The sequence below is a fragment of the Podarcis vaucheri genome, assembly GCF_965113315.1.
Source record: "Podarcis vaucheri genome assembly, chromosome: 6".
NCBI lineage: Eukaryota > Metazoa > Chordata > Lepidosauria > Squamata > Lacertidae > Podarcis > Podarcis vaucheri.
In genome coordinates, this window is record NC_138764.1 from 66,372,353 (window position 1) to 66,388,129 (window position 15,777).

The 15,777-nt window shown below is 43.8% G+C and overlaps 1 protein-coding gene across 3 annotated transcripts in view; it reads right to left on the reverse strand.

Annotated features, from left to right (window-relative positions):
* Nucleotides 1-581: 581 nt before the first annotated feature.
* The window catches only part of SLC41A1 (solute carrier family 41 member 1), a 36,385-nt gene continuing 21,189 nt past the window's right edge, over nucleotides 582-15,777 (reverse strand). For all 3 annotated transcript variants that reach the window (XM_082228357.1, XM_082228358.1, XM_082228359.1), the window contains exons 4-11: nucleotides 10,147-10,218; nucleotides 9,538-9,682; nucleotides 9,295-9,441; nucleotides 7,788-7,935; nucleotides 7,244-7,323; nucleotides 6,764-6,904; nucleotides 5,077-5,225; nucleotides 582-844 (exon numbers count right to left, since the gene is read on the reverse strand). In XM_082228357.1, coding sequence (XP_082084483.1) covers nucleotides 659-844; nucleotides 5,077-5,225; nucleotides 6,764-6,904; nucleotides 7,244-7,323; nucleotides 7,788-7,935; nucleotides 9,295-9,441; nucleotides 9,538-9,682; nucleotides 10,147-10,218 — 1,068 coding nt within the window. In that variant the 3' untranslated portion in view covers nucleotides 582-658. The remainder of the gene's footprint in view (nucleotides 845-5,076; nucleotides 5,226-6,763; nucleotides 6,905-7,243; nucleotides 7,324-7,787; nucleotides 7,936-9,294; nucleotides 9,442-9,537; nucleotides 9,683-10,146; nucleotides 10,219-15,777) is intronic.

Here is a 15,777-nt window from a genome sequence, read left to right on the forward strand (position 1 = left end):
AGAACATTCAGCCTAGGGTAGGATGCAACACAGTCAGTGAGTTACAGGGCAGTCTACTAATAGCAAGTGGTCAATTTTCTGAGCCACGAAGGTCTTGTTTGTGGTCAAATGAGATGCAGTACTAGTGCTGACAAATTGAAGGAAGCATGCACAGAACCCAAACCACTGAATCCGATTCAGAATCCAGTTGTGACAATAGGCAAATAACTTTTATACCTAATTTAAATAACAAAGCAAATATGATTTGCATCTCTCTCAAACATAAACACACACACACACACACACACACAGGCCCTTCACATTTAGTGTCTTGAGTGGGTGCAAACTGGGGAAGGTGGGATTTCTTAAAAATCTGATCAATTGTTCTGTAATATCCTTTAGTTCAGATATTAACCATTATGAAATTGCACTTGGTGATTGTCTTTACATATTTTTCTTCTTCTTTTATCCTTCCTAAAACATTTTTTTTCCTGTACAAACTTGGCTTGAAATATAAACCACATAAAATTCCCATTGAAAATAATGAGAATCCAGTATCAAAGTTAAAGTCCCAAAGAGAGACAGTGGGTGGCAAGCAAGGCTTTGTAGAAGGGGTGGGGGTGGGGAATGTCACTGAAGGAAAAGAGCCGGGGAGTGGAGATGCTGAGGAAGGGTAGCTTCAGTCCCCTACGTCTGTGTCTCGGTCCCCAATGAGCCAGAGAATATGGAAGCTGAGGGCCAGCAGACCTGTCCCAAGCAAGTCGCCCAGCGCTGTCAGGTAAGGTATAGAAAAGTTGTCCGGGTCCATGCCTCTGCCCCACATCCAGTGGACCATCCAGTCGGCAATGTAGAGAAGAATGAGAACCTAGAAGACAGAAGCACAATGCGTCACATTAGCCACTGATGCCAAGGCCACTGGAATTGCATGTTTGGTCTTGAACTGAAGCACTAAAGCAAGCCTGGTACACACAGCATTATCCAATATTTTATGAGAACGCAAGCCCCAGTTCAGTAATAAGGGCACAACAGCCACTCCTGCGCAAATGTGGTGGATTAACGGGGACACAGCTCTTTTGGGAAAGACTCCCCACTTCTAGCAATGCAGTTAAGTTCCGATTCTAAAGTCACCCAGTAGATTTACAAGGCCTTCCTCTTCAGATGCTAAGCATCTACATCTTTTCCAGTCCCAGGGCCACATTCCCTTCTAGGAGCCACATGCCAACAGGGGATGGGGCCAGAGGGAAAAGCAGGCAGAGCAACAAAAGCATATTTTCCATTTGTACAGTGCGTTTCTACATAAACAGCCCCCTCTCTGTTCTTCAATCCAAGGAAACAAGAGGCATGGTCAGAGTTGAAGGACACATTCCAGTCAGGCAAAGCAGGGCTAGTGAGCTTGTGCGGCCTAGAGAGATTCCCAAAGGCCAGATGGAGAGACTTGGAGGACCACATTTGGCCCTCAGGGCTCAAAATGTGGTCAGCCAGCCCTGCTGCATTTGGGACCCTCCTGTTCATTCTGCTGAATGGAGCCTGCCCTGATGGCATCACTATAGCAGGGCGAACAACAACAGCGAGCTGACTGGAAGAGAGAAGACTCTATAGTCTGAAATACTGCGGCTGCTCTCACCTCTGGCCTCCTCTCTCTACAGCCCCAGGACCTATGGCCAACTGGCAGGGCAAGTGATGCTCTGCATGTGGTTACTCATGAGAAACTACTGACTGCTTGCCGATGCTCCTCAGCCTTGTGGAGGTGTGAATGAAAGCCATTTAAATTACCGTTACTGCAAATCGCTGTAAGTAGTAAGAGAAATACTATTTTATGCAAAGGTCTCCCTCCAGACCTTTGAAAACGAAGCAACCTGTACTATGCAATGTACCTGGAATGATAAGTTCACCAAAAGTTCCCTTCCAAGCTCCTGCAAGCATAGTGAGGGTCCATGAGCTGCATCTGGCAGGATGTTTCCTTTCTTCCCAGGAGAACTGCAAGTCACTTCCCTGAGGTTCTGTTCAGCTGCTGACATGACTCAGAGTCTGCAGCTACTTCCACAAGCATCAAGGAAGTGGTCAGTTTCGGCAGAAAGTTCCCTGGCCACAGCCTCTCTTTCCTCCCGCACTTTGCAGTCTGTGCCCAAGAATTATGGGAAGCCAAAATCCACTACGAGGACAGCTGAGAGTAATCAGAACCCTCAGCATCCATTTCACTAGCCTCGTCCCCACCCCCTTCCATCATTCATTCTGGCTGACTTGACAACTTACTACTGGGTAAATAAAGTCTTGAACAAGGGAGGGAGGAAATGGCATGCCCCACATCTCCTTTTCTCAGCAGGAAACCTAATTTCTACCCTTCTGTGGCAGGAGTCTATGCGGGAGGAGAAAGGGTTGTAAATTCCTCTGTCAGAAACTACTTTCAGATAAAAGCTACTCAAAATCTAGCCTAATCTTAGAGGATACATGCTCATTGCAGTTATCTAAAGTGATTAGGACCTGAAGTATAGTACCTCAGAATTGTTGCCCTTAAAAATAAAATAAAAGCACAGAAAGTTTATCTTTCTCCACTCACACAAGACTAAGCATCCTAACCTGCAACTCCAGAAATCTATTTTACCTACTTATCTGGCTGCAAAAAAATTCCTTAGGTCATCCATGGACTTTGAGGGTCTCCAGAAGGCTAGAAACCTGTTTAAAAATATTTCCAGAGAAAAAATATTCTGCCTCCCTCACCTGTCTAAAGTTTTGACTGCGAGATCGGGCGTGTTCAGGGTAGTATGGCCTATACAGTGGTACCTTGGTACTCAAATGCCCTGGTACTCAAACGTCAAAAACCTGGAAGTGTTTTGGTTTTTGTACAATTTTTGGAAGCCAAACGTCCGATGCGGCTGTCGGCTATTGTTTCCAGAGCACCTGCACCAATCAGAAGCTGTGCCTTGGTTTTTGAACATTTTGGAAGTCAAACGGACTTCCGGAACAGATTAAGTTTGGCGCTTTTGTTTTTGCTATTTATTTTGTGTTTTTGTTTTTTGAGGCCTTTTCAGTTACTTTGTTTTTGTGACTGTGTGGAACCCAGTTCAGCTACTGATTGATTGATTGCATGACTGCGAAAATGGATAAAAGCCCCCCATCCAAACAACGACTATCATCAGTGCAGGTAAGAAAAAAAGTAATTTTTATCATCTACAATACTGTCTTATTTATTTTATAGTATAGTACATTGATTATTGCTTTCATTTTATGGACCAATGGTCTCATTGGATAGTAAAATTCATGTTAAATTGCTGTTTTAGGGGTTGTTTTTAAAAGTCTGGAACGGATTAATCTGTTTTGCATTACTTTCTATGAGAAAGTTTGCCTTGGTTTTGGAATGCTTTGGTTTTGGAATGGACGTCCAGAACAAATTAAGTTTGAGAACCAAGGTACCACTGTATTGGTTCACCAATTAGTCTATTATCCAAATTAGTAGGTTAGGCATTTGGACAGTCATTTAGATAACTTTATTATGACAACTAAAAAGGACTGAATTGTTAGTATAAACATTTGTTTTTAAAAAAAACCATGTGCAAATATTGACTGTGCTTGTACATGGCATAAATTACCAAATAACTTTTTGTTTTATAATGTGCAGAAACACAGCATACTTTGACAGAACAGCAAACTGGAGAACATTTTGGATAGTATTTCACTATAAATGTTTATTAGTAGAAGAACAGAGGTTGGACTCTTATACTTACATGGAAGTAAGATCCATAGAATTCAGTGGGACTTGCTTAAACATATCAAAGCTTGTGAATTGCTTAAGAATTGCATGTCCAAATACAGCTTTACAAAAAGGATTTTAAACTAAGCCTGGCACTGTTTAGTTATCAGAGGTTCAACATTTTCCAGAACATTAAGTGTCAGGGGAAAAACTGTTTTAAGTTCATAACAGTGATATGCAAGTCATCATGGAAGCTGCATATGATTGAGAGAAATCATATTGGTAGATGTCAGCTCTGTTAAGCAAACAAAAAGGAATTCTTTTTTAAAAAATCTACTTATTTTTAAAAAGTAGTAACAATATATTCAATTGTATCTTTGAAAACAATACTGTATTCGGTAAAATGTGTCTCATTATGCCAAAGGAGCATTGGCTTCAATTCTGTATACAGTTGTACCTTGGATCCCAAATGCCTTGGTACTCAGACGTTTTGGCTCCCGAACGCTGCAAACCCGGTAGTGAGTGTTTCAGTTTGCGAACGTTCTTTGGAACCCGAACGTCTGACAGGGCTTCCACGGTTTCCAATCAGAAGCTGCGCTTTGATTTCTGAATGTTTCGAACTTCCAGAACGGATTCTATTCGACTTCTTAGGTACAACTGTATTCCCTTATCTTAGGGAAACTTCCATTGAATTACGCTAGAACTTGCTTCAGGTCTCTTTATAAGTTAACTACAGTGGTGCCCCGCAAGACGAATGCCTCGCAAGACGAAAAACTCGCTAGACGAAAGGGTTTTTCGGTTTTGCGTTGCTTCGCTAGACAAATTTCCCTATGGGCTTGCTTCGCAAGACGAAAACGTCTTGCGCTTTTTTTTTTTAAGCCGCTTGAAGAGGCGCAGTTGAGACGGACCGTGCTTCGCAAGACGAAAAACATGGCAAGACGAAAAGACTCGCGGAACGAATTATTTTTGTCTTGCGAGGCACCACTGTACTGATAAACTCTTAGGGTTGCTGACCTCATTCTTCCTCCATCCTCAGCTTGGAAAAGGAGACATCTTTTGTGTCTCTCCCGCTGAGATGTAAGAGGAACCATGGGTCATTGCATTCTACACTCAGTTAAGTTATATTAGGAACTTTCCTATCAAACATGTGTTTCTTGCAACAAACGTAGCTTTCTTATTTTCCTAAACTCAGAGCCTCAGTGTGATTATATGCAGCATAAGGTATGCTCTTCCAGCAGTGATTTGGTGTCAAGGTCAACTTCTGCTGATGCGCTTAAACTCCAAATGCTGTCAGCATCCTACACGTAACCACGTGTAGGTGGTCAATAAAAGATCCATGTTCATCATTCTAATCAAATTCCAGTCTCACCACTGACAAGGTAGGTCAGGCAACCAAAGACAGTGCTTACCTGGAGAAGTGCTGCAGTCATGTAGAAAATGATAAAGATCAAGGTGAGTGTTGTGTGGCCGCCTTGCATGGAGCTGATGGTGTAGAGGAAGACAAGATGGCCAGGAACCACCAGGAGGAAGAGCACGCGGGCAGACCGGGAATTCACATCTGCAGGACAAAAGAGGCAGCTGAGGAGTTAGCATCACCACCATCATATTTCTTAGTCGCTTCATTTCAGAAAGTTGAACTCAAAGAGACTTACGAAATACAAGCATTAAAATCAAGGGTAAAACAACCTAAAAATACAAGTAATATGTATAAAAGAGCAGGGTCCAGGTTGGTTCACGTGGGGAGAGGTGGTCCTGAACCACATGAGGCTTTATAGGTCAAAACCCGCACTCTGAATTGGGCCTAGAAGCAAATTAGCTTGGTGTGATGTGCTCAGATCGTCTTGTCCCAATCAGCAATCGAGCTGCTGAACTCTGCACCAGCTGCAGTTTCCAAGCCATCTTCAAAGACAGCTCCATGTAGAAGGCATTGCAATAATTTCACTTAGATGTTACCACAGCTTAGACAACAGAAGCTAGGTTATCCCACAAATTAATTAGGAGAAGCAGCCTTGACTTGTTCTACCAATTAGACAGAAATCTATGTTCTGTGTCAAGGTTACATGATTAGAATTATATGATAAACAATCTGAATTCCTGCAATTGAAATATGAAAATAAGGATAGTATATTTTTATTTTGCACGTTCCATTCAGTCACATAATTGAGACTTATTTGTCACCAAGCGGGATATGAAATTAGTTCACATTTGCCAGGACTTGTAGAAAGTCTGTGTGTAACAGCAAGCAACAGGGATCAATGAACCCTCAGCAAATGAATGTGAACGGAGGCCCCACCAAAAAAATTTCTAGTGCATCTTTGCAATGAGTTGCAATTAATTTCCAGGATTTTCTGTACATCTGTGATGGTTTTCATTGAACACTTTTCTAGCCAAGGCGCCAAAGAATCCTTAGGAGACACTAGATTCTGCACTTATTCCCCAGGGATGGGGAAAGTGTGGCATTCCAGAAGTTGTCTGACTGCAAGTCCCATCAACTGCAGACAGCATGGCTAATGGTCAAGAATGACGGTAGCTGTAGCAACATTTGGAGGGCCACAGGTTCCTCTTCCCTGTCCTAGGCCGTCTCACTGAAGGAGAGCTGTATGGACTGACCCAGAGCCAGCTTTATGTTATGAGAAGGCAAAACATCGCTACAGAATCTGGTAGGAATTGTACCACTAGAAAATTTGCAGGCTCACTCAAGCGTTTTGTAATACTAGCAAGAGCTTCAAAATAGTTCCACAGATGCAGTTTGTAAACCCACAAACAACTAAATTGCTTTTAATTTACATGAAGATTTGTTATGGAGAACAAGGAAATGGAAAAAACAAGGGTTTCCAAAGACAGAAGGCCAAGCTGCGTTTAGAACTAGCTACACAGAACTCCCAAAATTCTCTAGGATACAGGAGCAAGACAGGAGGAGATGTGCTTAGATTGACGGACTTGAATGGTGAATATTTAAGTCAGAGTCAACCAGCAAATCTTCAGTTGGTCTTCCTCTCAATGAAGCAATCAATCTTAGCTTCACTTTTGAGATGCTGTGACTTTAAAAGGACATATTAAAAGGGGGGGGGGCAGTACACTACACACATTGGCTACCTGAACTGAAGAAAGTGCTGCAAGGACTTGGACACTTTCGAGGGGACACTTTCGCCTCAGAGCTCTCTCCAGGCATGCCACTCATGTGGAGGTAAGTGGAGATGCGGCTGGCTTGGACAGCCACCAGGTTGCCACCAACACCTAGAAAGAACGAGGAGAGAGAAAGAGAGAGAGAGAACCATTGAAACAGCTTCCCCAAAGAATCCAGAACCAATTCCTGGACCACTTCAATACATTTTTTTAAGGTGTCACTTAAAAAACCAAAACATCTCTTACTACTAATTATATCCCACCTTTCAGAATACAAATCCTTCCAATGTTGGTGAAACAAGTAACATTAAATTACATTTTAAAACACACACACAACAAATCAATCCATGATTAAATAAATCATGAAAGTTGTTCCCAGTAGGCATTTGGTGGTAGAAAGGCCTGGGACGTGTGTGAATGTGCGATCGGTGCAAATGAAAAGAAACTCACCATTTATAACCGGTGTAAAGACTGCCATCCCTGCAAAATTTGGATCTGACACAGTTTTATCCAATATCAGTCCTCCAACACTGTAACAACAAAATGGAAGAAAATGAAGAAAACATTCAGTTACTGCCAACTTGGCAACATTCTGGTTTGCAATGATGCAATGAAATCACTCAGTGAATTACTATGATTCCTAAAAAACTTTATTTGAAAGGTTTCTTTGAAGTGTATAAAGTGCTTTTGAACCAACTGACATCCAGTCACTTGCGGTCTGTCTTCACTGAGGCCAAGAAAGAGTCAAAAGCAGGCCATTTTAACAATGGATTTCACAAAACTAGTTTCATGTGACTAAATGATGTGGTAAAAGAGCCACTCTCAGTCTTACTCTGAATAGTTTGCCCAATTAAAGGGTCGACCCAATATAGAACAGAAATGCCTGCTTCCCCCCACAATTTTATCTGCTTCTTAAGCAGCAGACAGACCACGTGGCTCAGAGTCTGAGGCCAAGACAGCCTTCCTAGAGAACGGCCCCTTGCCACCTTCTTACCTGCTAATAGCCATGGCAATGATGACTGGTTCCCAGCCAGAGTACAGCACCTCCCGGGTTGCTGGATTCTTCTTGGCAATGATGATCCAAAGGGGCAGCAGGGCAACAAAGAAAGCACACACCAGTGGATTCACATAGGCTTTCTCCTCTGAGTGGGAAAAAGAAACCAGAGGTCAAAGAACCACCATCGCAGGGTGAAAGACAGCAGTTCGTGGCAAGACAACCATAATATTGCAGTTTCACTCACTGAAGAAGGCAGCCTGTTTTGTCACGCTTAGGATTTAAATTCTACACAAGGCCAAAGGGAATCTTTGATGTCTGCTGACGCAACACACCATTCCAATGAATGTGGTATTCTAAGGTCACAACAACTCATATTTATTTTAGAAGTTCAAATGCACTGTTCCCTGCACTACACATGGGCAGGATGCTACAGTCCCTGTTGGGTTACCTCTCGGTCCACATGGCTGACTGAGACCATTGCAGGACCAGTACCAGTTTAGGTGCAGAGAGTGCCTTTGGGCCACAAGTTTCCCATGAGTCCAATATGTCCTAACCTTCACTGTACAGGGCATAACGGTCTTGCTAAGGAGAACCGTGGCACAGCAACCCAAACCTTCTGACCTAAAAAATGCATTTGCAGTGATACTTTATTAGATCTTCACATGGATGCAGTTAGAGCAGCCTTTCCCACTTATGACTCCCAGCTGGCATGGACAATGGGGGTGGCGGAGCTAGAGTTAGGCACTGGAGCCTGCCAGTGGGAGATTCAGCAGTAATGCACTCTCTCCCCTTGAAACTGCCTTGAAATAGGCAGTTTAGATATTTCTGGAGTAGTATATTATCATCTGTCCTCCAGGTCAAAAATACTTGGATACTTTTCAAGTAGTACCATCTCCCATATGCACAGACATCTGTGGCAGCTGTTACTATTCTTCTTAATATACAAGCAAAGCAGAGGAATGTAGTTGAATCCCCACCAAAACAGCCATTCAAAAACAGGACAGAAGAACTTTTTTTCTGAATAATCTCCGCAGTAATAAACTACAGATGTTTGAGCAGATGTAAAGACGGCTCACTGTAAAACATGATTTGGGAACAGGGAATCAGCAACCTTCCCTTCCCTCTCCATTCCATTGTCAGAACTACTCGTGGTTTAAAGTTACAAGTGCACCAATGTGAAACAATGCTTCCCTGGAAAGGCAAAAAAGTCGAAACCATGGTTACGAGGGAACCTGGTTGGCATTAATCATGGTTAGTGTGAGTGCACATGTAACAGGAGAAGTGGGATGGGAATGAGGACAGAGGAGAGGTAGCACACATCTGAGATCAGCTTCCAATTTGCAAGCCATGCTTGCAGGGAGCCAGCATCAGGTGTGCACCAGACACCAGTACAAATGTGAATTCACCTTATAAATGAGACTGCTGGGAATAGGCTTGGGAATTTTATAGGGAATGAACGGAATGATTCATACAGAACACAGTCATGCAATCGCCTTCAGCTTACCTAGTTCGATGTAGAGACCCCAGCTGATTCCAGAGAGCAGGGCAAGTGTGATGAGGTCACCGAGACTGGCAGCTATAGGTGTAGCCACATTATCAGGGTTAATGCCCATCTTTCTGGAGCCAATGATTACGCCAATCATGATCATGCCTAGACACCAGAGAAAGGAAATGTTTCAGTCTTGCTGTGAAGGTACTGCAGGCAGAGCACCTCTTCTTCCCTCCTTATATAGCATTTGCTCCTTACCCAGCACAAGGGAGGCTATGAAGGCTGTGGCCACACTACTGGCACAGAGGAGAATGGCATGGCCAATGCTGAAGTGCCCATCTGGGATCCAGCCAAATATCACTGCAGCTATTGAAGCCAGAAAGCCAACCACCGTTGCTTGAACCTAGAAGATGAAGTCAGGCATTAGTCGGAGAAAAAGAGCTTGAAGCTCCTATTCTCATTTGTGCAGAACCATTCAGGAAGCTACTGCAATTTAACAGCAGTCATAGATGTTACTGCGTGTCCTGACCAACACTGCATTCTCACTGTTTGGAGCCAGCAAAGCCAGCCCTGAAGACACAGGCTTCCTATTCGTTGGGTCAAACACAAAGGATACACATCTTCTTCCAGGCTATGGCAGAAGGTGAGGGTGGGGAATGGAGAGACATTCTTTTTGCACACAGACTCTAAATATTGCAAACAAATTTGATAGCAGGGTTGTCTGGCACTATGCTGCTCATTCTTTAGAGCTGGTGATCACATGATGGATGCATTCAGAAATTGTGGAGAAACTGACAGTTAGGACTTTAGTCTCCTTACAAGCTGCCCTTCATGTTTAAAGTCATCATACTCTTGCCCAAAATTCACCTGAATCAGAGCCATGTTCCCTGTTATCATCTTCCAAAGCTCTTTGGGAGTGTCCATTTGCCCAATATTAGCCTGCAAGATAAAACAGAGATTAAACATTATATTTCAACATAAAGCAAATGGACCAATGCATTCTGAACTGGTTTTCAAAGGATGCTTACAGCTAAACCACAGATTTTAATGTGTAGGGAGCTGGTATTATAAGTTTAGGCTTTGGCAACATTTTGGCATGTGGATCAGTTGAAGCAGTTACAGTGGATGCTCGGGTTGCGAACGTGATCCATGTGGGATGCACGTTCGCAATCCGCGTCTGCGCATGCGCGGGTTGCAATTTGGTGCTTCTGCACATGCGCAAAGTGCAATTTAGCACTTCTGTGCATGTGCGACCGCCAAAACCTGGAAGTAACCCATTCCGGTACTTCCGGGTTTTGGCGGTCCACAACCTGAAAAAATGCAACTTGAAGTGGCTGTAACCTGAGGTATGACTGTATTATTATTACATTCATTTATATACCTTGCATATATAACTATATATAAGTTTAGTTGCCCTGGTCCCACAGCCAAATATAAGCTGTGTTACTCAGAACTGGAAGTGAACTTCCACAGCATATTGATGTTTTATGGAGTTATGAATGGCAGTGCAATAGGCAAACTGTACCAGGGAAAACTCCCAATTCTTTGCTCAGAAAAAAACCAGCTGCCTTTTATTTCACCTGAAGATAAGGAAGGGAAGATAATGTGAAGTGGTACAAGAAAAGAACCACTTGCTGTTTAAGACGCAAAAACCCCACTCCACCCCCATGGCTCTGTCCAAGAACGATTTCTATTACTGCTCACAACATCAGTTATCACAAGGACTAGAAACATGCTTTCACCAAGTCACAAGAGACTTAAAAAGAGCCAAGTTAACACAGCAGAGCCATGGATCTGAAATCCTCGGTAGCCTTAGATACATAATGCCTTAAAAGAGCTTGCTAACAGTTACTGTAAAAATATATTGTGCAACTTTTCATTATTTTGGGGGGTCCCAGGACCCAGACCCCTTCGACTTATGCTTAATTTCATTTATTGGAATCTTGAAAACTGAAAGGGTCCCTGTGGGCTCAAGTAATGGAATTAAACGCTCATGTCAATTGGACTCAGAGAAGAAAGACACCGCTGGCAGATACCCAAGAAGTAACTTCAGAGAATGAATAAAGCTTATCCAGAATACAAACACTCTACCCACTACACAGCCTGCTTAAACAGTGAAAGGCCTTACTCCGTTGGAAGGGGTCACTCATAAAATAAATTGTGTCAAATCTGTACCTCAGACACCACCATGGTTTTGAGTCTTGGAAGACCTGCTCCCTGCCTTGCAGGCCTGACTGACTGCAGCTACAGAAGCTGAGGGTTCTGATGAGGCCAGAGACCATCTTGGCTGCTTTCCCAGTCTGGGCTAGGTTTTAGATCAACTATCCTTTGAGACAATTTCTGAGCAGCCCAGGAGATACTGCTGTGTAACTCCTTATTGCACCATCAGAAGCCATAAACCACTGAGAGGAATCTGTAATGCGGCACTAGGGTGACCATATGTCACCGGCTCAGTTGTGACAGGCCAGCTCCACTAGGCCTCCTCTCTCTCTGCTGTCACCTGGGGACAGCCATTTTCTCAGGCTGCCTCAGTAGGAGAGATAGGAAACAGGGTTCATTGCATCTGCTTTGCCGAAGACTTAGCTCCATCAGGCACCTCCTGCCTCTGAACTGTGCTAGCTAGTCAATATTGGGAACAACTGTCTAGAAATAGGTGCATGAGCTTAGAGTTTTATTTTCCTCTTCCCTCCTTCTCCCTTTCCCCTTGTGTGTTGTTTGTGTGTTATTTGAATGTAAGCCTGCGGGTAGGAAGTGTCGTGTTCGGATTCCATGTAAGCTGTGCTGGAAGCCTTTTGGCTGAAGAGTGGGGTCCCACTGCTCTAAATAAATAAATATTTGTGGTGAGAAAAGTGTAACACACGAACTAGGAAATTATGAATGTGGCCAGCAGCACTAACTACTTCTGGCAGCTGGTCAAAGGCTCACCACTGTCATGGAAATCATTGCCTGCCATTTCCACCACCTTACATTCGGTCCATAAATCGTGTGGTCTTATTTTCCCTTCAAGCCCCTTTTCACCAGCACATGCAGAAAGAAAAACTGCCATCAGCAATGGAATGTCCAGCAAACAAAAGAGGCTTAAAGCAGCCCTAAATTAGACACATTCCACCAAGACGAGTGGGATCCAAGTCATGCAGTGCTAAAATTGCTGCTACTTTTGTTGTGAATTTGGCCCAGAGACTCCTTGTTCTCGTGCAATTAGGTTAGGGTGTCAGCATAACCTGGCTGTAGGCAAACACAAATTTTAATCCCCTGTGCAGGAGAGAGAGGGGAAAAAATATTAAATGGCAAAAAAACAAAACCCTATTTTCGGAGTCTTAATGCGCAGCTAATGAGAAGCTGTACTAAGCTTCCTTCCCACACAGCAAGCCTAATGACCAAGCCCCCGGAAGACCTCCTTCAAGAAGCCTCTCCTGATTTCTTCCCACTGCAGGTGGGCCCCCCGTGGATCCTTTTCCTTGAGAAAGGAGTCCATGTGATTTCAACACATATGAACTCAACTGCAGCCTTCAAGAAAGAGAAGTTTATCTTTAACAAACAGCCCAACAAGTACTGAAGTGGAGCTGCTTTCCCCCTCTAGCACTGTCCGGCAACCTTGTTTTAGAAAGGCTTGCATCTCATCCCCCTCAATGCAATCCTGCTAAGGGAATGGTTTGCAAAGTGGCATCCAGGGATCTCTGTGCAAGCACCAGCTCCTCTTCACATAGATGTTCTCGGGCTGCTACACATGCCAGGTTTTCAGCGTGGGGAAAAGCCATATCCAGTTGTTGATTGGAACAGTGTTTCCCAACCGTTTTTGGGCAAAGGCACACTTGTTTCATGAAAAAAATCTCGAGGCACACCACCATGCCAGATGGGGAAAGGTCACTTTTTACTTATGTAAAAAAAAATAAAAAAATAGTAACAGCATAGAAGGTAATGGTTAGGCTAGCATCCCTCTTCCAAATATGCTAGGTTTTTATTTGCAGGGACTGTTCTACATGGGAAAGCATTCAGCACTGTCATTCTCCCATCTGCCATCTGAATTGGTACTATTCTGGGTCAACTTACTCTGCTGCATGTGTAGATGAAAATGGCACCAAGTGTGGGGGAGGGGGCAGAACAGGTTTCAGATACAGGATATTAAGCATACACGTACTTCAGATTGAACTGGTTGCTTGCTTTGCAAGTTTTCATTTCCCAAATGACTGCCTTGGCAAGCGCAATACCTACCAGGCTCAACGCCGGTCTCGCGCTGCCGCTTCCCGCGCTCTCAAGGACCCGGGAGGAGGAAGGCGTGAAGGGAATCCCGAAGGCGCGAAAACCTCGCGCATGCGCAGGTCTTCCGCCTGCGACAGCCCAGTAGGCCGGCCGAAGCGAGCGGCGATGGGATGTGGGAGGGAGGGAGCTGACCGCCCCGCGTGTGCCTATGTGGGGCACACGTTACAGCCCCGTGACGTCAGCGCCACGCAGGCAGCCAGGCAGGCAGACGGCGAGAGCCCCGCGCTGGGCGGCCTCTCCTCGCCGTCGCCGCCCCGCCTCTCGCCGCCCGACTCGCCTGCCTCCCTCCCACGGCACACCAGGCAACGTCTCGCGGCACACTAGTGTGCTGCGGAACATCGGTTGGGAAACACTGGATTAGAACACGCAACAATGTCACTATCAATATACACGGGCTTCCCGCTTGCTGATTTCCTCTCTCTCTCTCTAATTTTTATTAAATTTTCTGTTTTACAATTTAGAATACTCATTTTACATCCTTAAGATATCAATGACTTCCCTTCTTCTCTTTCCATGATTTATTTTACATATCATAAATCCCCGCATAGTTTACAAAAACTATACCATTCAGTATTCCACTATTGCATCCATAAAAACTTATTCACACTGTTGGATTTATCTTAATGCTGCTAGCGTTTTCAGCTGTACACAGTTATTTCCCATATATTCAATAAACGTTTTCCGATCTTCTTTAAACGTATGTTCTTCTTGTTCTCTTATTCTATACGTTAAGTTTGCAAATTGTGCATATTCTGTCAGCTTAAGTTGCCATTCTTTTTTGGTTGGGACCTTGTTCGTTTTCCATTTTTGGGCTAACAAAACACGGGCCGTAGTAGTAGCACACATAAATAACCATTTTTTGATACCTGGGAATTTCAATCTGAATTATCCTCAACAGAAAGGACTCTGGGGTTTTTTTTGGGGGGGGAGTACTTTTAAACATTTCCCCCCAATTAATTATGGATCATTTCCCAATACTCTTTTACCCATTTGCAAGTCCACCACATATAAAAGAATGTTCCCCCACCTCTTTGCATGGAGGAGCTGCTTGCTGATTTCCCATGGGCATCCCATTGGCCACTGTGATAATAGGATGGAGGGCTAGAGGGGCCACAGACCTGTCACAGTAGGCTCCTCTTATGGTTCTTTTGTAGAGTCAAATAAGAAGCCTATTGGAAATCAAGCCTTAGGAGAGAGTTAGGCATGTTTAGACTGGAGAAGAAGAGACTGAGAAGGGCTGCAGACATAAAAAAAGATGGAGCAAGCTTCTTTTCTGCTGATCCAGAGGGTCGGACCCAAACGATTGGATTCAAATTACAAGGTAGGAAATTCCAACCAAACATAAGGAAGAACTCTCTGACAGTAAGAACTGCTTGACAGTGGAACAGACCTACCTCAAAGGTGGAGGGCTCACCTTCATTGGAGTTTTTATTTTATTTTATTCGAGTTCGGGATTTTTACATACATATATTATCTCCTTCCAATTTTTAAATTTCCCGTACAATTTATTGGAGGTTTTTAAACAGAGGTTGGCTGGCCATCTGTCAGGATTCTTAGCTGTGATTCCCAGATTGAAGAGAATTGAAAAAGATTGCCCTTGGGGTCCCTTCCAATGTTATAATTCTATTTCCAAAATTCAATGAAGGTAAGCTGGAAAGGAGTAATGTTGAACTAGGACAAACAGCAGGTATGACTGTGAAGGAGACGGCATTAACTCCACTCACAGCAAGTTTTGGCTATTTAGTGAACTGGCATTCACAATCAAACTGCAGACTAAGCCACAGAATGCATTATGTATGGTAAATATTACGCTGTTAAATATACTATCTCATCTACTGATAGCATTCAACGTTTGAATGAAGGGCCCCAATACTATGCTTTGCCCCAGGAACGTTGAGGTTCTGCAGACCACCTGACCGGCAACAGATGCTATTAAGCAACTCTGTTCCCTACATCCAAGGACTTGCCAGAGTGACAAGAGGAGGGTGGGAAACAGTAAAAAGCTTTCTACCCAGCAAGAGGGAGTCTCATTTCCCTGCCAGGACTCTCTTGTTGCCAGTGCCACTAAGCTCTGCTGGAATGTAGCAGAAGCTTAAGTGGTATGACTGCGGCTCAAGTCCTAGGAAGCACAGCTCAGAGCAAGAACTATTTAGAGAAAGGAAATAGTGCCCAAGTCAAGGTCATGACAGAGTGTTGGCGAGTTTATGGGAGATGTGTCAAACTGAAGCCCAAACCTGC